The following is a 20,154-nucleotide window of genomic DNA, read 5'->3' on the forward strand; positions in this document are numbered from 1 at the left end:
GCTCAGATGATGAGAAAGGAAGCTAATCATTTTGACAAGGTTCATTGGTCCCATGGGGCTATGGGATTGGGGTGGGTTCACCCTGTCTCTGGGGCCCAGGCCCTTTTGGCACAAGCATGTGGGATATCCAGATGCTCAGGACAATTTATGTTGTTCTTCCCCGAGGTTCAGAACCAGACACTGACCTTCAGGGAGGCGGTGCAGTTTCCAAGGGCGTATGGTGATAGTGGTGATATTGGGGCGACAGAGCCAGGGAGAATGGGTGCAGGGGAGAGAGAGTCAGTGCTATAATAAGTCCTGCCAGATCAGATAGTGTCAGCTCTCACCCTTCATGCACCCACACGCGTTGCCCCTATGGGGAGAGAGCTCCTTGCCCTCCAAATATGGTGCATTTCTCAGCGGTCAGCTCCACATCTGCAGTGGGGGGCGGGGCGGGGGGCTCTGGAAGGTGAGCAGCAAGGGTCCTGGGCTCAGCCCGAGCATGAACAATTGAGTGTGTGGACACTGGACGGGGTGTGGGAGGAGGACGGTCCCTCTCCAGGCCTTGGAGGGGCGGTTCATGTGGGATGCATTCGGAACCACTGCAGAAAGGCAGATTCAGGGGAGATGCTGGGGAAGAACTTCCAGCAGGGCAGAGAGTCCAATCACCCCAAGAAGAGTTTGTGAAAGCAAGGGAAGGGAAGTTACAGCTCTCCCCTCCACCTGCATGGAGGAGGCAGGACCAAGTGAACTGTTGGGGAGAGGCTGGTTCTCTCCCTCCCCTCCCGCCCTCCCTGCAGCCCCCCTGAGGTGACTCAGTGCATGTTTGTTGAATTGGACTCAGAGGCCTCTGCCCTGACATTGTCCACAGTGACAGCGAGTGATAGAAAGCGCTTTCATGTCGAATTCTTAAAGTAGGAATCTTCCAAACCCATTTTGGAGGTAAGGAAATTAAGGCTCTAACAAGGTAAAGAATGTAACATGCTTGAGGGCAGGTGGCAAGAGGAAGGTAGAGCCTAGAGGTTCTTTCCATGACAGTCGGCCAACCCCAAAGTCCTGTACCTTGACCACTCTGTCCCCCCACCCCACCCCTCAGGCCTCACCTCCCAGAATGAGCTCCCACCCTCCCCGCAGTCTCAGTCTGAGTCTCTCCCAGTTCTCTCCCAGTGGACAAACCAAGGTGCTGCAACCCAGAGAGGTCTGCCAAGCTGAGAAACACCAGGGGCTGGTGGATGAGGACAAGGGCAAGGAGCCGGGCTGCTGGGCTCTTCCCTGACCACCCATATATTAATAAAGTGCGTCGCTCCCTAGTCGCTCCCTACCATCATCTTCTTTCACCCAGCTCTGCTTTATTTTTCTTCATAGCATTTATATCAGCAATCTGTTAAGCACCTATTTTGTTATTGTCTGTTTTCCCCAAGAGACTGTCATCTCCACAGAGCAGGGACTTTTGTTTTGTTTATGGCTATACCCCCAATGCATCTAAATATTTATACGAAAAATGAATGCCTGCTAGGCCTGCCACTCACTATTACGTGACCCTGGGCAAGTTAACCCATCTCTCTCTCTCTCTCTCTTTTTTTTTTTTTTGAGACAGTGTCTTGCTCTGTTGCCCAGGCTGGAGTGCAGTGGCACGATCTCAACTCACTGCAACCTTCGTCTCCTGGGTTCAAGCAATTCTCCTGCCTCAGCCTCCTGAGTAGCTGGGTTTACAGGTTCGTGCCAACATGCCCAGCTAATTTTTGTATTTTTAGTAGAGACGGGGTTTCACCATGTTGGCCAGGCTGGTCTCGAACTCCTGACCTCAGGTGATCTGCTCACCTTGGCCTCCCAAATTGCTGGTATTATAGGCGTGAGCCACCACACCCGGCCTCACCCATCTCTTGATTAACATTTATCAAGCCCTTGCCATGTGCTGGGCACTATTTATTCTATGAACTTTATACGTATTAGCTTATTTAAACCCTGCACAAACCTATGAGGTAGTTACTATTATCATCCTCCATCACTGACAGATGAGTAAAATGAAGCCCCGAGAGCAGAGGTAGGCTGCTTAAGGGAGGTGGCTGGGGGAAGAGCTGGGATATCACAGGTGGGAATAATTAAGCTCGACCTAGAGCTGAATTAATTGCTGGTGCACTCTGGCCCCCACTTCTGCTGCGTGACTGTCTCTTGTTCTCTACCCCCTGCTCCCCATACTTCCATTAAAAAGCCCATATAAAACAGGGCTATATAGCCCATTATAAAACAGGGCTAATCACAGCTCCTCTTTTCCTTCCCTCCTCTATTGCTCACTCCCCTCCCCAACAGGGCTGAGTCTCCAAGGAGAGGACGGCACAGGCAAGGCTTGGGTGCTGGGGGCCGAGGGCGAGGTCGAAGGTGTCACTGGCTCCCTGGCTGCCTGCATGGGCAGGAAGGCTTCTTTGCTGGCCTGGGAGTCAATCTCCTTCCTCTTTTCCCTCTCACGCTCTTCTAGGTTTTGGGTTCTCTTCCTATAAAACAGGGAGGAGTTTCTCAGGCTCTGGTGTGAAGGAGAGAATAGAGAAGTTACATGAAAGTATGTCTGTTTCTGGTAATATGGTGGTCTGTGCCCACTTCAGCTAAAAACAACAAAAAATGCTGCATAGAATTAAATCTTTTCAAAGCATTGCAGAGCCCACAAGGCAGTAAGAAATGAGTAGGTCAAAATCTAAGTCAAAGCAGAATCTGTACTGGGGCCCCCGGTGCCCTGAGCTCATTGGCCAAGCCAAGCCGAACCTGAGCTTTGATCCTGATGGTTTGGGGAATGAGGAAGACAGAAGTGGAAGCCCAGTGCTCACCCCAAGAGGGGACACAAATGGATGACCCTCCCATGATGCTGAGACCCAAAAAGGCTACACACTCAAACTAAAAGCCAGAGGAAATCCCATCCTGCCACCCACAAGACTTCAAGGAAAGTTGTTTTGGCGCTGAGCAGAGCAGGAGAAGAAGGAAAATAGCCCTTAAGGAGCTCCAGCCACTGGCCAGCCTTCATGTGACTCTAGCCCAAATTCATTCCCATCACTTGGGGTGGAAGGGCCAGAAAACTCAAGCTTAGACTCTGGAAGTGCCCCTGGGAGGAACACACCTCCTTCCTGTGCCTCAAAGACATCCCACCTGATGATTTCCCCCCTGGGAAGCAAGCAGTTCACAGCCAAAAGCTGGGATCTGGTCAGGCAAGTTCAGACTTCTCGTCTGTAAAGGGGAGGCTTAGCCACGTGCTCTCCAAGTTCTCCCCGGAATAGAGATTTGTAGGGGTGCAACCTGAGCGAGGCAGAAATGTGTCCCCACTTGGTATTCTGGGGGCCTCTGCAGAGTGAAGAGATGGGGCTGTGATGTGATGGATAAGCCAGACTGTCTCCTCCAACTGAGCTGGAAGGACTTGGCAGGAGACTGTCCCCAGTTCCCAACTCTGGGGGAGGGCAGATGGGGAATGAAAGGGGAGTGGTGTCTGAGCCCAGACTGGCCTTTGATGTATGCATGGATAGGTGGGCAGGTGGGGCCTGTAATGGGGCTGCTGAGGGATCCCTGAGGGCATCCTCAGTGTTGACCTACTTGAGTCCCCCATAATTACTTCCTTCCTTTCTTGGGAGGCTACAAATAGTGACGCCCTGTCTCTAAGCTCCTACAGCTGAAACGCCAGCACCAGTGGTGAGTGCCAGCTGCTTGGGTCCTGCCCTGGGTTGAGTGTCAGGGCAGTTTGGGGACCCCCAGTAGCCAGCCTGACTCCTGACCCAGGGTCTGGCATTGGAAGCAGAGAGATGACCACAGGCGGGCCTGACAGGGGGAGGGAAGTCAGATATAGTGGACGCAGAGGTTTCCTTGCACAGTGAGGGGCTGTCGGGGAAGTTTGGGCAGGGAGGTGTGTAGAGCTAAGGTCTGCCTTGGGGTGGGAGCACTGGGCTCAAGGCTCTGGTCTTCCCCTTGATCAGGCCCCTCACCTGCTCCTTGTCTCCTTGCTTCACCTCTGAGTCTCCTCATTTCCGAGGATCATGGCCCTTTCCTCTCCTGGGAACCTGGACACCTTGCTCTAATCCTGGGGTGTTTACAATGAATTAAATCCTGGCAGTGCTTGGCACTCCCCACTCCCCTTCCCCTACTTTCCTGCCAGCCACAACCATGCCAGCCATTTGCTCCCAGGAGGGGGCCCAGCAGTGGGCAAATCTTCAGGGAGAGTCTTGGCCCTGGCCGCCCTGTGCTGCAGGACTCTTGTCCCATGGGGGAATCAGGAGTGAGTCACTGGGCTAGCATGGAAAAAACTCTTGCCTTCCTGGCCGCCTTCGGGTTTTCCCAGGCTGGAGGCATCATCCCAGAAGGGCGGTGGAAGGGGACAGTGGAAGTGGGGGGAGGTGAGCAATTCCAGGAAGGGCTTCCCCTCCAATAGAACAGGGTATCCCTATACAGAACCTCCCTGCTCAAAACCCCCAGGGGTCGGGAGGGTAACCTCAGGGGAGGCCAGTCTCAGATTGGTAAACACCCGAAGTGGTCAACTCTCAAGAGACCATCTGGTTCAGGTTCCTGACTAGGCCAGCGAGGTGGGATGAACCCCACCTTACAGATCAGGCCCCGCCCCTGAGACCCAGAGAGACAAATGGCTCACCAGGGTTGCACAGCTGGTGACAGGCAGAGAGGATCCCACAAGTTTTTCTTCTGGGTGCAGCTTCCTTGAGTTCAAGGCAGGAGGCAGGGTGAGGGGAGTGGTGGTGAGGCGGTGGGGGCGCCTCTCAGACCTGCCCCTCCCTGCTAAGGCCTAGCTTCTCCAAGGGCTGAGGGCAGAGAAGCACAGGGCCAGGCTCTCCTTGTGGCAAGTTCCTGCAGGGAGGGAGGCTTCTAGGGCATCTCATGGGCTGGGGCAGACTGGGACCGAGCCACCCCTGGGTGTTGGGGATAAGAAGAGGTGGCAGATAATCTGAGAGTGCTTAAGGAGCCCCACAGTGGGGTGTGTGTGTGGTGGGGTAGGATGCTGTCTCTCTGAGGAGTTTACAGCGATGTTGGGGCAATGAGACCTCTACATGGGGAAATAACAACAGGACAGCAGGGGGATAAATTAGGAGGGGCTGGTGTGGTCTGGGAGGGCTGCTCAGAGGAGGGGGAGACTGTGGGGCCTGAAGCCTGATGGAGGTTAAGATGGGTCTGGGAACAGTCTCTGAGAAACACAGAGGGCAGAGGTGAGCGGGGGGGCTGGCCTGGAACTCTGCTGTGAGTCACACCCTTGTTCTGTGACAGTGAGGATGGCCAGGCCTCTGGAGCAGGCAGTAGCTGCCATCGTGTGCACCTTCCAGGAATATGCAGGGCACTGTGGGGACAAATACAAGCTCTGCCAGGCGGAGCTCAAGGAGCTGCTGCAGAAGGAGCTGGCCACCTGGACCCCGGTGAGCAGTCAGAGTGTCCGTCCCCTCCTCATCCGGTGGGAGGCACTGCCTAGACTCTGCAAAGAGAGACCTGGGGACAACAAGCATGAGCACAGGACAGCAAGGGGAGGGGGCTGGATTGTGAGGAGGGAGTGGGAGGGGGAGAACTGACACAGCAGAAACCTCAGCTTCCTCATCTGTAAAATGGGATGACAATCATCCCTGCTGCCTTGCAGAGCTGTTGAGAGGACTGAGTGAGAGCACCATGAAGAATGCCTAACACTTGGTAGGCACTCAGTAGCAAATAGTAGGTGCTCAATTAATAATCTGAGAGGACAGATTTGGGAGGGGATTGCAACGAGTGCATTATCAGAGCAGGGAGGTTGAAGTCGGCCCTCAGAAGGGTGTAGTTTGGGGTGGGGTGGGTCCACTTGGGAGAGGAGGGAGGGAGGTGGCGTGTGAGGCTGTTCTGCCCTCCTCATCCTACTCCCTTACCTCTCCCAACCCTTCCCTTGCACAGACTGAGTTTCGGGAATGTGACTACAACAAATTCATGAGTGTTCTGGACACCAACAAGGACTGCGAGGTGGACTTTGTGGAGTATGTGCGCTCACTTGCCTGCCTCTGTCTCTACTGCCACGAGTACTTCAAGGACTGCCCCTCAGAGCCCCCCTGCTCCCAGTAGCCTCTGCTCCAGGGGGTGCGCTGGCTGTCGGGGGCTGGGCATGTCTCCCACACCCCCTCCTACCCTCTCTCCTGTACCCCTTTCAATCTGGACTTGCCCAGGTCTTCTGCGATCAGTTAACCCATTTTACCTAGGAGGCCCAGAGATGTGAGGGCTCCTTCCTCAGGATGCCCAGCGAATGAGGGGTAGAGCCACTCTGGGGCCCAGCCTGCCTGCTGCACCCCTGTGGCCTCCCTTGTGGATGGGAGGAGGCGGGATCTGCTCTGAGGCCCTCGAGGCTCAGCAGAGCGTGCACCAATGAGACCACGATGGGAAAGGGCCTATTTAACTCCTAATAAAAAACTGGCGTCAGCTTGGTTTTGTTTGGTTCTTGTCTGAGGACGCGTCTCCTGAGCTCTTTGCTCCTCTCTGGCCTTTTCTACTGCGGGAAGGCAGCTGAGGGCAGGGGCAGGGAATGCTCCCTGAGGGAAGTTGCAGACCCTGCAGAAATGCAGTGGCCTCCAGGGTCCAGCAGGAGGACGTGGGGACAATACAAGGACCCCTGTCCTCCCTTCCTCTCTCTCTTTCTTTGGGATCTTTGAGAGAGGACTGCCTGAGTTTCCCCTGGGACTCAGTGCTCATGGTTGGAGGAGGGTGGGGCTGTGGGTGCAGTGGGGGTGTTTGTTCCCTGCCTCAGGCTGTGGGAGCCCAGAGAGCAGCACTAATGGGATTAGGGTGTCTGAGGTGTTTCTCCCAGCCAGGAAGGGGTGCTCTGTATGGAGGGGTAAGGGAATAACTTGAGCTAGCCCCTATCCCTGAAGCTGCAGCCCCCTGAGGGCCTTAACCCCCTACTTCTAACCCTCACTGAGTTTGTAGCCCACCCTGAGAAGTTGACCCGAATTATAACTCCCCTATTTCATGCCATTTCACCTCTAACTCTCCACCCCAACCTGGATTCTTCATTCCTGACACTCATCCCAACTTTAAATGGCCCCTCCTGATACCCTCTCCGAACCTGAGATCTATCCGTGAGCCCCCATGCCTCACTGCCACTCCACTCCATCACTACCTCACCCAGGACCTTTCCCACTGACGTTCCTGAGGTGGTCCCAGAGCCTCCTTTGGGTGTGAGCCTGTTCCCCTCCAGATCCCCCCGCCCCGACCCTGAGCCTTACTTGGCATGGCAGACAGTACTGGGCATGGGGATCCCCACCCCAGTTTTTGTTTTTGAATCTTTATTTTTTTAAGAGACAAGGTCCTCTGTGTTGCTCAGGCTGGAGAGCAGTGGCTTGAGCATAGCCAACTGCAGTCTCGAACTCCTGGGCTCAAATAAGCCTCCTGTCTCAGCTTCCTGACTAGCTGGGACTACAAGCTACAGCCATGCTGTCCAGCTAATTAAAAAAAAAAAAATTGTTTTTCCTTTTTATAGAGACAGAAGTCTCTCTATGTTGCCTAGGCTGGTCTTGAACTCCTGGCCTCAGGCGATCCTCCCATCTCCCCCCTCGCTTTTGTGTCACCACATTTCCAGGGCAATCTCCCACCTGTCACCCACCACCCCCTGCATCTCCTTTCCTAGCTCCCCATGGGACTACTCCCTCCCTGTCCCCCGTGCTCCAGACACAGGCTGCCCCTTCCTCCACCTCTCTAAAACTCAGGCTGAGCTATGTACACTGGGTGGTGCCCATCTCATCCAGTCCCCTGCTGGTAACCGCTAGGGCTTACCCGTTACCCACGGGTGCCCACCTGGGAACAGGAGGCTTGGTTCCATGGCTGGGCTGGTGGAGGGTGCTGTGGCACTTACCGCATCAGCCCACAGCAGGAAGGCAGTATCCGTTCTCCCCTGTCCCCTGCTATGGGCAGGGCCTGGCTGGGGTATAAATAGGTCAGACCTCTGGGCCGTCCCCATTCTTCCCCTCTCTACAACCCTCTCTCCTCAGCGCTTCTTCTTTCTTGGTTTGGTGAGTTGTGTTGGCCTGACTGGCATGCAAGGGGTGTCAGAGGCCAGGGCTGGGGAAGGAGAAGGGGAGGCTGGTGGGGGCCAGATGTGCTAAAGAGATCCAGATGTGAGATTCTGATGTGGAACTCTGGGTAGATTGTGTGCGTGGGTGTGCATGTGCATGGGTGTGCATGGCACACACACACATGCACGTAAGAGGGAGGAAAAAACAAACAGAAAAGCGAGCAAGTGACTGGATTTGAGCTCTCCAGGTGCTTCTGAGATGTGGGCTTGCACATGCTGTTGCTATAGTACGTGTTGGTATGTATGTGCCTGTGGGTATCTGCACTGGCTCATGTTTGCTGGGTTGCGCACTCGGGAGCAGGAAGCAAAGGAAAGGCAGAAGGCAACTGTGGGCCTTTGTCTGGTGGTGTGCCCCATGAGCCTCTGCCCTGCACACAGCAGCCCAGCTCGAGAAGGTGCGTGGCCTCTGCAGCTTCTCTTCCAACCCTTGCCTCTGCCACCTCACTTTGCCCCTCCCCATGCTGAGAGCTAAGCGGCTGTGCTGGTTTTTTCCGCTGCAGGCCCCTGGGCAGGCCTCCAGCAGCCGCACCCAGTTCTGGGAGGGAGAAGAATGGCAAGGGCGGGGCCTTTGTGGCTGAGCTGTGGGAGTGGATAGACTGAGTGAGGGGTGGAAAAAATGCTGTTGTTGAGGCAAGGCCTGGGAGGCCCTGGGAGTTTGCTGCCTGAATCTCCAGAGCTTGCGCAGCGGATCCTGCAAATGTTCACTGCCCAGAGCATGTGTTCCCCACTGTGCACACCCTCCCAGCCAGGTGCGGGGGCCCACTGCTCTGGGCTCCCCCAGGGAGGGAGCAGAGTCTCACCAAGTGCTCCTGGAGGGATGGGAGTGGAGCCTGGCATTCTGAACACATCTCTGAGGGGTGGGATAAATAAGACAGTCTCTGTGCCTCCTGCTCCCAGATCCTGACTGCTGTCATGGCGTGCCCTCTGGAGAAGGCCCTGGATGTGATGGTGTCCACCTTCCACAAGTACTCGGGCAAAGAGGGTGACAAGTTCAAGCTCAACAAGTCAGAGCTAAAGGAGCTGCTGACCCGGGAGCTGCCCAGCTTCTTGGGGGTGAGTGGGTAGTGCCTGAATGTGTCCCCACGTGGGGCATTTCCCACAGAGGAGGGCAGCAGTCTTGCTCTAGAGCATTAGCTACAGAGGGCATCTATCAGTGGGGTGGCTGCCTGGGGTGGAAACACATTGAACACCACCACTCACTGCCTGACCCCATGCTGAAAGAGGGCTGAGAATGAATGGGTCAGACACTGCCAGGTGCTTTGCACAACTTAACTGAAGGGAAGACTAAGCTCAGAGTGCTAAGTAACTTCCCAAGGTGGTCAGTGTACACAACTGCCATCCGGACCGGGACTGTCTGACTCTTGCCATCACTCCAACAGTGGACACTGTTTGAGTTTCTATTTGGCTTGTAGATGTGAAGACACAGATGTGGAGATGATCACAGGCCTGCAGACGTTCCCTTCAAACAATAACAATGTATATTTGTATCAAACATAACACAGTTTATATATTGTTTTCATGACTATTACTACCTCATGGGATTATTAGAACAGCCTTGGGTGAAAATGTAGTGGTCCCGTCATTTTTCCATTGCACCAGGTACTCAGACTTCCTTATCCAAGGAGCACCTTCTCCACCCTAGCTTAGCCTTGAGGGTTGGAGTTCCAAACTGGACCTCCCAAAGGAGCCTCCCTGAACTCTGGTCTGGGAGTAGAAACTGGGTCTGGTCCTGGCTCCACCCACTGGGCTTCTGTTTTCTATCTGTAGCCTCTTCTCCCTCCAGAAAAGGACAGATGAAGCTGCTTTCCAGAAGCTGATGAGCAACTTGGACAGCAACAGGGACAACGAGGTGGACTTCCAAGAGTACTGTGTCTTCCTGTCCTGCATCGCCATGATGTGTAACGAATTCTTTGAAGGCTTCCCAGATAAGCAGCCCAGGAAGAAATGAAAGCTCCTCTGATGTGGTTGGGGGGTCTGCCAGCTGGGGTCTTCCCTGTCGCCAGTGGGCACATTTTTTTTTCCACCCTGGCTCCTTCAGACACGCGCTTGATGCTGAGCAAGTTCAATAAAGATTCTTGGAAGTTTTGAGGCTGATGGTTTGAGAGACTCTGGGGGCGCGGGTTGGGGACTGAGGGATATGTTGTGGGGTGGTGGTGGGGAGAGCTGGGAGTTGAGCTGAAGTTTTATGGACAGCAGACCAGTGAAGTTAGGGGAGGGATGCAGGGTGACTAACAGTGTGTGTGCACAGGCAATAGAGTTCACTCGGTGTGGTCAAAGCCGAGAAGGGGACCCCTCACCACCCCCCTGCCAAGGTTTGGAAGGTCCCAGCTGTGGGATCTCAGCCAGCCCACTTACCCCTCCCCCCTCTCTCCAACCTTGCCTCTGGCAGGATCTTGAACCGAGGCTGGAATTGAAGGTCATATCTGTTCCTGGTTGGGGTCTGGAATGGAGTTTGGGTGTCCTGGGAGTAAGTCGGAGGGAAAAGAATAAGGCTGAGTTGCAGGGAGGAAGTATTTAGGCGAGAGTGGGATGGGGAGGAGGGCTAGCACTCAGTGCTGACGTTGACAGTCCAGGCCCTGTCCTGCCACCCACTTCCAGATCATTGGCTTCAAACCACAGGGATGGATTAATCCTTTCCTGTGCGTGGTAGGATCAGGGAGGGCAATGTGGAGGGAGACCCGCTGTTTGCAGCAGCATGAGAATATAGGCATTCTCGAATCCGCCGTCTCTGCCACAAAGGTCCCTGGATGAGATCTGTTATCAGTCAGGAATCAAGCTCCTTCAGAGAAGGACAGGGGACCTCAGAAGAGATGAGTGGGGGTCAGTGGCTGGAGTGGGAGTGAGGCAAGTGGTGGGAAGGTGACCATAGTTTTGGAGACAAAATTCCACATATATGATCTGACAAATGAAATTGAGATTATTTTCCCCCCAGAAAATATGAGGCATGATATTGCTTCCCCTTAGGTAGGTTCAAGGCCAGTGGCTCCAGGGTGCAGTGGTGGGTTGAGGTTAGACTTCAAGGCCATGTCTGGGCGACACAGGGATCTTTTAGGAAGAGGTGCGTGGAGGTCAGGTGCAGAGGCTGGAGGGCTTTGTCCCACTGACCTCCTCTTGAGGGTCCTCTGTCCTCTCATCACATGGGGCTTTTCTCTCAGGTTTCAGAGGAGTGGGGCAGGTGACTCAGATGTTCCCGCAGGGTTTGACTACAGAGACTTGGGAGGAATTTCAGTTCAGGAGAAAGTCTGCTGCCTTCCGCTGCCCTCTCCATCCACCCTCCCTGGGAGCGCCCTCCCTGGGGCCTCCACCCAGGTCACGCTCTCCTTCAGAGATGCCTACTGCATAGCAACCAATCCCTGCTGCCTCTCCAACCTTGCCAGCTGGGGGTGGGGTGGAGTGGGGAGCAGTGGGGAGGCCCCCCAGGCTGGGGTGGGACTGCAGCAGTGATAGGTACTACACCCTGAGCCCAGGTCTGTTCTTGGACTGGTGATAGAAGTACATTGTTCTACTGTGGTACAACGATGTCTGAGTGTCTCCTGGGATACAGGAAACTCTCCCTGGCCCCTACTTCCTCCTTGACTGCAGCCTGAACCTGAACCCCCCTCCCCAATCCACAACCTCTACCCCAGTGCTGGGCCTTAGCCCTTTGCTGGACACCTTCCCTATTCCTGATTCTCAGTCCTCCGTGCCAAGAGTCTCCGACAAGCCTTTCCTGTGAAGAGCAGTAAGGCCTAGAAGAAATCGTCCATTTAAAAGCCCTTTAAAAACCTCTGGGTCCATATTAGCTCATGACCTTGACCATATCCTTCGCAGAAAATATCTTCCTCCACTGATCCCCATCTCAAGGGCTGTCTTCTCTGCTCCTGGAGTGGGTGGCAGGATGGGTGGGAGGGGCCCGATGTGGAGAGCTTTCTAGGACACGGGGAGATGGTGCCCTGTGTTTGGCCCACACTTCTGAGGTTTTCTTTCCAGGACAGCCTGGTTTCCCTTCTTCGGCTTATTGTTCCATCAGATTTCAGATTTTGAGTTCCAATTTTTGGTCAGAAGAATAAAGTTTCTGGGATTGGGGACGTGTGTGCTATGGGAACTCAGTGTGTCCCCAGCCCTTGTTTGTAAACAAGGAAGGCGAGATTGGCAGAAGGGGTTTCTCCCCAGCTCCATCCCGGGAGGCTCTGACGTGGGCATCCTCAAGTCCCCAACCACTTCCCATGGGCCCTTTCTCTCCCCTGGTTTCCTAGGGACAGAGATCAGGGAAATAAAGGCAGAAGGCAGTGAGAGGGAGGCTGTGCCTGCTGCTTGGATTCTCTGGGCTCACTCCCACAGTGGTAAGTCCTTCCTTCCTATGTCTCTGTTCATCTGATATCTGGTGGGTCACGCTGGATGATGAGGGTGACAAGTGGTGGTGACCTCCACCAAGGAGGCCTGGCCCCACAAGCGGGCATGCGCTCAGGGAGGAGAGGGCAGAGCCTTTGGAATTTCTTGAGAAATGGCTCTGGGGTGGAGGTGGGGGTCTGGACTAGCCAGGATGCTCCTGCAGGTGCACAGAGGCCCTTGCCTTCAACTGTGGTCCCAGCTGAGTCTCCTTGAGGTGGGAGAGGCTGAGGTTTTTGTGGTGGGAGAGGAATGATGGGTCTGGTTCAAGAATGGCAGGGAGGGCTTTGGGCTGGAAGTGAAGACTCTCCACAGATTTAACCTGCAGCCCTCAAGTTCCGTGGGTGTTGCCTCCTTCCTCCCTGAGGGGGAAGTGGTTTTTGAGTCTGAGTCACTTGAGCTCCATCTGTCTCTTCCCTTGGCTGAGGGTGGCTGTGCTATTGGAATCCAGGCCCTTATTCAAGCGTAGCCTCTGGATCCAGGTTTTGGAATGATCCTGGAGATTTCAAGAGGCCCCCGGCCCTCCCTGCCCGCTGACCCGTCTCTGTGTGCACTGCTCTGGGCCAGAGTCTGGAGACCAGCTGGGCCAGCTCAGCTCACCTCCCTGCTGCTCCTTGTTGAGACCTCATCGCTCAGTTCCAGCCCAGCCCCCTCTCAGCCCTGGACTCTCTCTTTGCCCTGTCCCCGACTTTAATAATGGGACACTCCTCGATATCAGGTGATTCAGGCACTGGGGGAAAGGCTGGTGAACTGCCTGTGGAAAACCAGTTCCTAAGCTGGAAGGAGCAGAGAGAAAATCGTGACCCTTGATCTGCTCCACCATCTGCCACCAGGGCCTTTTGAGGAGGCCGTCTTCTCATCTTTCTGCCTCAGGCCTCCTTTTCAACAACTCCCCAGCAGGAGAGTCTGTGGTCTCCTTTGGGGGCTTGCTGTTCTCCTTGTACCAGCTGCTCCAGAGTTTGCTGTGGGTCTCATTGTAACCTGTACTGATACAGATGGGCGCTCTTGTTAGTGGATTTCAGTCTCATCCTGGGTTCCAGTCTCTTGTTCTTTGAGGGAGGGGCCTCAGAGGTAGGCTAGTGCTGCTGGTGGTGACTTCCTGAGGAATGGGATCTTCCCCTCTCCCTCTACAGAGCTGCACACTGTGATGGAGACCCCTCTGGAGAAGGCCCTGACCACTATGGTGACCACGTTTCACAAATATTCGGGGAGAGAGGGTAGCAAACTGACCCTGAGTAGGAAGGAACTCAAGGAGCTGATCAAGAAAGAGCTGTGTCTTGGGGAGGTAGGTGATTGTTCCCTCATCCTCCACCCCAAAGTCTGAGTACTCCCTCTGGGGGACACATACCTACCCTCAGGATCCTCCAGCCTAAGCCAGGGGCAGGGTGGCCAAGGGCTACGGACAGAGACAAAGGAAGATGGTGGGGATTTTGGGCCAGCAAAACTCTAGCCCTCTGTGAAGGAGGATGGGTCAGGGTCTCACTGAGAAGGAGGAAGGGCTGAGTCCGGAGGGTTTAGAGAAGGAGATTGAGGAGCCTTCGATGGTGGGGCCAGGCTCTCGCAGCAGTGGCAGAACCTGTGCTAGGGGTCATGGGTGGTGAAGGGATGCAGGGTGTCCAGGTCCAGCTGTGTACAACTCAAGTGTAGGGACTCTGCCTGATTCTTCTCTGTGTGCACAGCATGGCCAGGGCTCTCCGATGGTGCTGGCACTCAAACTGAAAGGTTAACTTGTAAACATAGGGTAGTGAGGAGACAGAACTGGTTCTCACCAGATGGAGGTGGTGGGAGGGAGGTGACTGACAGAGGGGAAGGCCCATGAGGTTATTATAATACAATATCCCCGAGGATAAATAAATAAATAAATAAATATATATATATATATATATTTTTTTTTTTTTTGAGAGAGTCTCGCTCTGTCACCCAGGCTGGAATGCGGTGACATGATCTTGGCTCACTGCAACCTCCGCCTCTCAGGTTCAAGCGATTCTCCTGCCTCAGCCTCTTCAGTAGCTAGGATTACAGGCACGCACCATCATGCCCAGCTAATTTTTATATTTTTAGTAGAGATGGGGGTTTCACCATGTTGGTCAGGCTGGTCCCGAACACCTGACCTCGTGATCCATCTGCCTCGGACTCCCAAAGTGTTGGGATTATAGGTGTGAGCCACTGCGCCTGGCCAAGGATAAATATTTTTGAGACAGAGTCTCACTCTGTCACCCAGGTTAGAGTGCAGTGGTGCGATCATCGCTCACTGTAGCCTTGAACTTTCAGACTCAAGTGATCCTCTTACCTCAGCCTCCTGAGAAGCTAGGACTTACAAGCGAATACCACCACGCTTAGATAATTTTTAAAATTTTTTGTAGAGATGGGGTCTCACTATTTTACCCAGGCTGTTCTTGAACTCCTGGCCTCAAATGATCCTATCGCCTCAGCCTCCCAAAGTGCTGAAATTACAGGCATGAGCCACTGTGCCTAGTCTTATTATTTTTACAGTTAAAAAAAATCAATGCTCAAATACATCAAATAACTTGCCTAAGGACAATCCGCTAGTGGGAGGCTGAGCTGGAGTTCTGGGCCAGGCCTGTGAATCATCCTCCCTGTTTCCTTTAAAATTTAGCCTGGGTGCCTCTCCATCTATCACACCTTGAGCCCTGGTAGGCCCTCCCAGAAAGAAGGTCCACAGTGTGCCACATGGGCAGGGGACAGAAGCAGGTATGGGCGTCCCCAGGCCTGATCTCTGGCCTTCTGCCAGGCTGCCTGCATCCTGGAGTTAATGAGGGCAGAGGGAGGGGCCACAGGTCCAGCAGGGATTAATTACAGAAGGAGAGACGCCCAGAGGAGGGCCTGGCAATAACAGGAGCCCAGGCTGGGGACTAGGATCACATGACAGACAAGCAGTTTCCGCCTTTGTAAGTCCCAATGTCTCCTGTGAAAACCTGTAGCTGACGGCAATGATGAGGAGACATCAGGATCTGCTTGTCTATATTTCCTTCCTGTTCCACCCAAAGGACCCTGACTCCATCGTCCTAATGGAGCCAGGCTGGGACATCAGGGGACCGAACAACAGTGCACAACCAGGCTCCAGGCAGGCCTCTTGCACAGCTCTCCTAGCAGGGGAGGGATGCAGTGGCTTCACAGCCCCAGTGCACTGCTCTCATTGAGAGACATTTTGTCCGGGCTTATTCTCACCTAGTCCTTAGAATGGGGAGAGAGTCACTCAGAGACTTGGATAATGCTCAATGCCACATAATCAGCAAGGTGTTCTTTTTTTTTTTTTTGAGAAGGAGTTTCATTCTTGTTGCCCAGGCTGGAGTGCAATGGCATGATCTTACTTACTGCAACCTCCGCCTCTCAAGTTCAAGCGATTCTCCTGCCTCAGCCTTCCAAATAGCTGGGATTACAGGGATGTACCACCATGCCTGGCTAATTTTGTATTTTCAGTAGAGACAGGGTTTCACCATGTTGGTCAGGCTGGTCTCAAACTCCTGATGTCAGGTGATCCACCCGCCTCGGCCTCCCAAAGTGCTAGGATTACAGGTGTGAGCCACCACGCCTGACCCAGCAAGCTGTTTTTATCAGGTGTTGGTATAAAACCTAGATGATTGTTTCTTTGGCTGGGGGACAGTATTGCAGGGAAGGCAGGCTAGGCTAGCATTCCTGCTGTCATTTATTTCCATTCAGGAGTCAGGTCCCTGACCCCCTACCTCATGCCAGGCCCTTCCCTAGGTGTGGGCAGTGGGCAGACTCTGGGGGTCGAGATGCTGACAGTGTCACTGACTCAGCTGGGGCTCACCCTGAAGTTTCGGGGTGGGGATGACACCATGCAGTGGTGCGAGGGCAGGGCTGGGAGCGGGGTCTGAGCTGTCTCTCCACCTGGGTCCACAAAAGATGAAGGAGAGCAGCATCGATGACTTGATGAAGAGCCTGGACAAGAACAGCGACCAGGAGATCGACTTCAAGGAGTACTCGGTGTTCCTGACCACGCTGTGCATGGCCTACAACGACTTCTTTCTAGAGGACAACAAGTGACCAGGGCTGCCCTCCACCCTCACCCTCCACCCCTTGCTGCTGACCTCGGCTGCTCCTCTCACAGACCCTCTTTGGCCCCCTGCCCTCCTCTCCCTCCCAGATGGACCCTTCCATGGGAGGAAATAAAGTTTCCATCGCAGGTGCTGGGAGTCTGGTTTTGAAGCTGTCTTGTCTACCTTGGCCTGGGGAGAGGGGAGCACAGGAGGGGTCTCTCCTTGAGTGGGTTGAGACAGCTTCTGCCTCTGGGGGTTAGGGTCCTGGGCTCCCACTGCATTCCTCTCCTTCTTTGGTGCGGACGTCATTGGTTTTGTCATGGCTTAGTTTTGCCTGCCTGGAAAATGGGGAAGTTAGGCCAGGCGGGAACTCTGCAAGGATGCAGAGGAAGTTAAGAGGGAAAGTTGCTTTGAGAGGAGGACACTGGGAGGGGTTGGGAGTGGCTCCTGAGGGCGGTGATAGGCAGGCAGGCCTGACTTGTCCACAGCTCACCGGAGGCCACCTTGGCAGCACCTGTAGGAAGGGCATGTCTGGCCTCCACACCAGCCCCCTCCCTCTTCACCATTTCCCCTTCAATAGCACCACTCTCATCATCTATGGGGGACAGTGCTTTCTTCTCTCCCTGCCTCCTCCATCAAAATCTTTTCTCAGGGGAGGGTCTGAAAAGGCCTTCACTCCCCCCGTAAATAACGAATGGTGCTTACAGGGCTGGGCTCCCACGTGCATGCACATTAACACCAAAGGTGCTGTAGTGAATGGAATTTGGGGCACTGAGGGGAAGGCGTGGAGGTGTTGGTAGGAACTTGTTGCTGGTGGGGGATGGGCGCCGTAGATATCCTTTACACCACTGGCTACTCCCCCTATCTCCTCTGGGGTGACCCTGAGTATCCTCTGTGGGACACCGGCATCCTGTGAGGCGCCCTCCTTGCCCACATTGACGCTGCGCTGGCTCGAGGGTCACATTCACGGTCTGGCAGAGGAAGCAGGGGTGACCGCCGCAGTCCTCCTCCTGCTCCCCTTGCCGAGTCACGTGTCACGAAGAGCAAACTGAGCAAACTGAGCTGCGCAGATGAGGGGAGACTCGTCACCAGGCGTGCAGTGGGCACTGCTGGGCTCCCCCATCCCGTCCTAACCCGGAACAGCCCCGGGCAGGAGGCGTGGAAAGTCGAGGGGGTAAACCGCGAATGTGCGTTGTGTAAGCCACGGCGCAGGGTGGGGCGCGGGCGGGACTTGGGCGGGCGGGGTGGGCTTGGCCGAGCCGGCCTCCGGGGCACCGACCGCTATAAGGCCAGTCAGACTGCGACACAGCCCATCCCCTCGACCGCTCGCGTCGCATTTGGCCGCCTCCCTACCGGTGAGTTCTCTCCAGGAGCCCTGGGTACTTTCCAGGGCCAGCTGCCCTCACGCTGGGGGTCCAGCCATCCCCTGCCCAGTTCAGCCGCTGGATCCAGACTGGGGCCATCTGTGGCGCTCCCGCGCTGGAGGGATAGTCAGGAGCAGCAGTGCTGTGCCAGGCAGGCCTTGGGCTAAGGGATCGCAATGGGGTGTGCTCTTTTGGGGTGCGGAAGGGAGTGCCCTGGGTGTGTCATTGCCACCATGTGTGGCCCTGTGAAGCTGTGTTTAAGCTGCCTTTGCAGCCTCCATTCCCCTCCCCTGCACAGCCATACTCCTCAACTTCTGGATCCCCTGAAGGACAGTTCTCAGCTGTGCCCAAAGCTACTGTTCCTATATGCTTCTTAGAATCCTTAAGCCACCTCTCTTGCCTTGGCCCTAGTCTGCTCTCTCCTTCCCCTTCAAGCCCTGGGCTGTCTCCTGATGCCATTGTGTGTGGCCTGAGACTGGGTGGTTCCAAAGGAGGCGGGGCTAGTGCAGGCAGCATTATTGGGGTGTGTGGGTGAGAAGTCCTTGCTCCCATGGCACTGACTAGGCCCTCTGCTGCCAGCTCCAAGCCCAGCCCTCAGCCATGGCATGCCCCCTGGATCAGGCCATTGGCCTCCTTGTGGCCATCTTCCACAAGTACTCCGGCAGGGAGGGTGACAAGCACACCCTGAGCAAGAAGGAGCTGAAGGAGCTGATCCAGAAGGAGCTCACCATTGGCTCGGTGAGTGGCCTCCTCCCCAGGACCCCTTTTCCCACCCTTGTCCTTTGGAAGCAGGATTAGGGGAGAGAGAGGTGCCAGGTGCATCTGACTCACATTTACCCACATTCTGAGGCCCTGGTCCACATGTCTTACTGAGCTGTAGACCCACTCTCCCAGCGGGTAGGGGATGCTCCCAGCCGGATATCCATCTCTCCAAATGAGGACAAGTAACTGAGAAGTAGCTGAGGAGAAGCAATGCCAAAGTGAAACCCAAGGTGGACATGGGTCCTTGGTGATGAGGGAGCACAGAGCCACTTGCAGAGAGGGTTGCCTGGGAGGGGGAAGGGGAAGAATCCAGGGTTGTCATCACCACTGAGTATGGATTTCACATTCTAACACATTAGAAGCTGCAGGATGCTGAAATTGCAAGGCTGATGGAAGACTTGGACCGGAACAAGGACCAGGAGGTGAACTTCCAGGAGTATGTCACCTTCCTGGGGGCCTTGGCTTTGATCTACAATGAAGCCCTCAAGGGCTGAAAATAAATAGGGAAGATGGAGACACCCTCTGGGGGTCCTCTCTGAGTCAAATCCAGTGGTGGGTAATTGTACAATAAATTTTTTTTGGTCAAATTTGCCCTTGCGTCCTGGCTTCCGAATGATTTCTGTTCCTCCTTGGCTTAGTGGGACACCAGCCATTGGAAGATTTGCTCACGGTCAACCTCTGAAAATGACTCATTGACTCGCCAGGCCAGAGGACCCACCCTGACAAGGCTGCCTCTAGCACATAAGGTGCCTTTATGTGAATGAGGAGAGATGCCCCTCTTGGCAACGCCATCCTAAGGAAAGGCTTAAGTGGTTTCCAGTAGAGAGAGTCCTGGGATGAGCTTGGAGATGGAAATGGTCCCTGGGCCGGGATGTGATGGGGTTTGGGGGCCTGGAAGTGGGGCAGAGATAGTCCCGGAGGCTCCCAGATGTGTTTTGCTCTGGGTGTGGCAAGAGGGGCCCTGGGGTGGGGCAAGTCCCCTTTCTCACCACAGCGCCGGGGTTAGATAGGGCACATCTGAGATGCCTGAGGCTTGGCTCAGGGAGTTTCCCACACCAGTGAGGACGCTGTGTGACTGAGTCTACTGCGGCTGCCCAGGTCCCAGGTGGAGTGGAGGAGGCACACTCTAGGAGTGTGTCCCGGCATTCAGGGTGAGGGCTTTTTGTTGGAACGGTGGTCTGAGGAGCTGGCAGCTGCACCAACACGTGAACCACGGGGTGTTCAGTAATGGGGCGGGGTATCCCTGCAGCCTCAGCGTAATGACTCACCCGGCACTTCCACGGGATCCCGGCCTGGATCTCAGCCCCCATCAGAGAAGATGACTAATTGAATCATTGTCCATCATCTGGATTAGTGTTTTCAGGCAGAAGGGAAGAGGATAAGGAGGGCAAACGCTGTTTCCGGGTGATGCCACATCATTCAGCCTCTCTAGGCCTAGTCCGAGCTGGGCAAGTTTACCTCTAGCTTTTGGGGAAGAGATCTTGACTTTAGATGGAGACCACATCCTTCTTTCCCTCTCACCTCCCCACTTCCCTTGGGGGTCCAACTTTGTGGAATTAAGTTGTCTTCTGTCCCCACTGGGTGGGGATTGGTAAACAGCTGGGAG

General features: G+C 54.8%; 4 protein-coding genes and 1 long non-coding RNA gene across 6 annotated transcripts; 4 read left to right on the forward strand and 1 right to left on the reverse strand.

The window, feature by feature from the left end:
• Positions 1-1,623: 1,623 nt before the first annotated feature.
• On the reverse strand, positions 1,624-7,981 carry LOC104002834 (uncharacterized). The gene is made up of 3 exons (XR_675251.4): positions 7,814-7,981; positions 4,598-5,293; positions 1,624-2,471 (listed from the first exon to the last, which is right to left on the reverse strand). It is a non-coding gene; the product is annotated as an uncharacterized LOC104002834 (long non-coding RNA).
• S100A3 (S100 calcium binding protein A3) lies at positions 4,611-6,386 on the forward strand. Its single transcript, XM_003339000.3, has 3 exons — positions 4,611-4,685; positions 5,224-5,369; positions 5,869-6,386. Exons 2-3 carry the CDS (start codon positions 5,229-5,231, stop codon positions 6,031-6,033), a joined length of 306 nt encoding a protein of 101 aa, XP_003339048.2. The 5' UTR covers positions 4,611-4,685; positions 5,224-5,228; the 3' UTR covers positions 6,034-6,386.
• S100A4 (S100 calcium binding protein A4) lies at positions 7,821-10,118 on the forward strand. Its single transcript, XM_513815.6, has 3 exons — positions 7,821-7,970; positions 8,930-9,085; positions 9,816-10,118. The coding sequence occupies exons 2-3, from the start codon at positions 8,945-8,947 to the stop codon at positions 9,978-9,980; spliced, it is 306 nt and encodes a 101-aa protein (XP_513815.2). The 5' UTR covers positions 7,821-7,970; positions 8,930-8,944; the 3' UTR covers positions 9,981-10,118.
• A 1,789-nt stretch (positions 10,119-11,907) lies between these two features.
• On the forward strand, positions 11,908-16,568 carry S100A5 (S100 calcium binding protein A5). Of its 2 annotated transcripts, none has more exons than XM_016927400.3 (3): positions 11,908-12,354; positions 13,534-13,685; positions 16,289-16,568. In XM_016927400.3, exons 2-3 carry the CDS (start codon positions 13,548-13,550, stop codon positions 16,427-16,429), a joined length of 279 nt encoding a protein of 92 aa, XP_016782889.1. In that variant the 5' UTR covers positions 11,908-12,354; positions 13,534-13,547; the 3' UTR covers positions 16,430-16,568. The 2 variants fall into 2 exon arrangements, with proteins under 2 accessions (XP_016782889.1, XP_001138899.2); XM_001138899.7 differs by lacking the exon at positions 11,908-12,354 and adding an exon at positions 12,804-13,118.
• A 913-nt stretch (positions 16,569-17,481) lies between these two features.
• On the forward strand, positions 17,482-19,139 carry S100A6 (S100 calcium binding protein A6). Its single transcript, XM_003308491.5, has 3 exons — positions 17,482-17,777; positions 18,366-18,524; positions 18,908-19,139. The coding sequence occupies exons 2-3, from the start codon at positions 18,387-18,389 to the stop codon at positions 19,040-19,042; spliced, it is 273 nt and encodes a 90-aa protein (XP_003308539.1). The 5' UTR covers positions 17,482-17,777; positions 18,366-18,386; the 3' UTR covers positions 19,043-19,139.
• Positions 19,140-20,154: the final 1,015 nt, after the last annotated feature.

The sequence above is a fragment of the Pan troglodytes genome, chromosome 1 (genome assembly GCF_028858775.2).
Source record: "Pan troglodytes isolate AG18354 chromosome 1, NHGRI_mPanTro3-v2.0_pri, whole genome shotgun sequence".
NCBI lineage: Eukaryota > Metazoa > Chordata > Mammalia > Primates > Hominidae > Pan > Pan troglodytes.